This window comes from Etheostoma spectabile, chromosome 13, assembly GCF_008692095.1.
Source record: "Etheostoma spectabile isolate EspeVRDwgs_2016 chromosome 13, UIUC_Espe_1.0, whole genome shotgun sequence".
Taxonomy (NCBI): domain Eukaryota; kingdom Metazoa; phylum Chordata; class Actinopteri; order Perciformes; family Percidae; genus Etheostoma; species Etheostoma spectabile.
The window spans coordinates 17,865,167-17,865,444 of record NC_045745.1 but is presented as its reverse complement, the minus strand read 5'-3'; the positions used below and the strand labels follow the sequence as shown (position 1 = coordinate 17,865,444).

Below are 278 nucleotides of genomic sequence, written 5' to 3'. Positions count from 1 at the left end.
ACACACACACACACACACACACACACACCAAGTAAGCCTGGTCCAAGGCTTGTTTTCTGTAGTCCAGCTCCTCTTCTAGATATCCTTTCTGTTTACAGAACATATCCTGTACAGAATAAGCAGGTCAGAGACGGTAATTAGTTTTTTGCAACTTCATTAAAATATAATTATTTTATATTACTCCTTCGACATTTTAATATTTTTAAAATATAACTAATTAAACCAATATAATTTAAACCAATATTTTGCGACTAGGGTCTAAATGCTGTGGCTTAAGG

At 33.5% G+C, this 278-nt stretch overlaps 1 protein-coding gene and 1 long non-coding RNA gene across 4 annotated transcripts in view; one reads left to right on the top strand and one right to left on the bottom strand.

The window, feature by feature from the left end:
* Positions 1-278, bottom strand: part of jakmip2 (janus kinase and microtubule interacting protein 2) — a 26,596-nt gene that overhangs the window by 4,297 nt on the left and 22,021 nt on the right. For all 3 annotated transcript variants that reach the window (XM_032533352.1, XM_032533351.1, XM_032533353.1), the window contains exon 19: positions 29-106. In XM_032533352.1, coding sequence (XP_032389243.1) covers positions 29-106 — 78 coding nt within the window. The remainder of the gene's footprint in view (positions 1-28; positions 107-278) is intronic.
* Positions 1-278, top strand: part of LOC116700296 (uncharacterized) — a 19,720-nt gene that overhangs the window by 9,468 nt on the left and 9,974 nt on the right. The gene's annotated exons all lie outside the window — the stretch shown is intronic.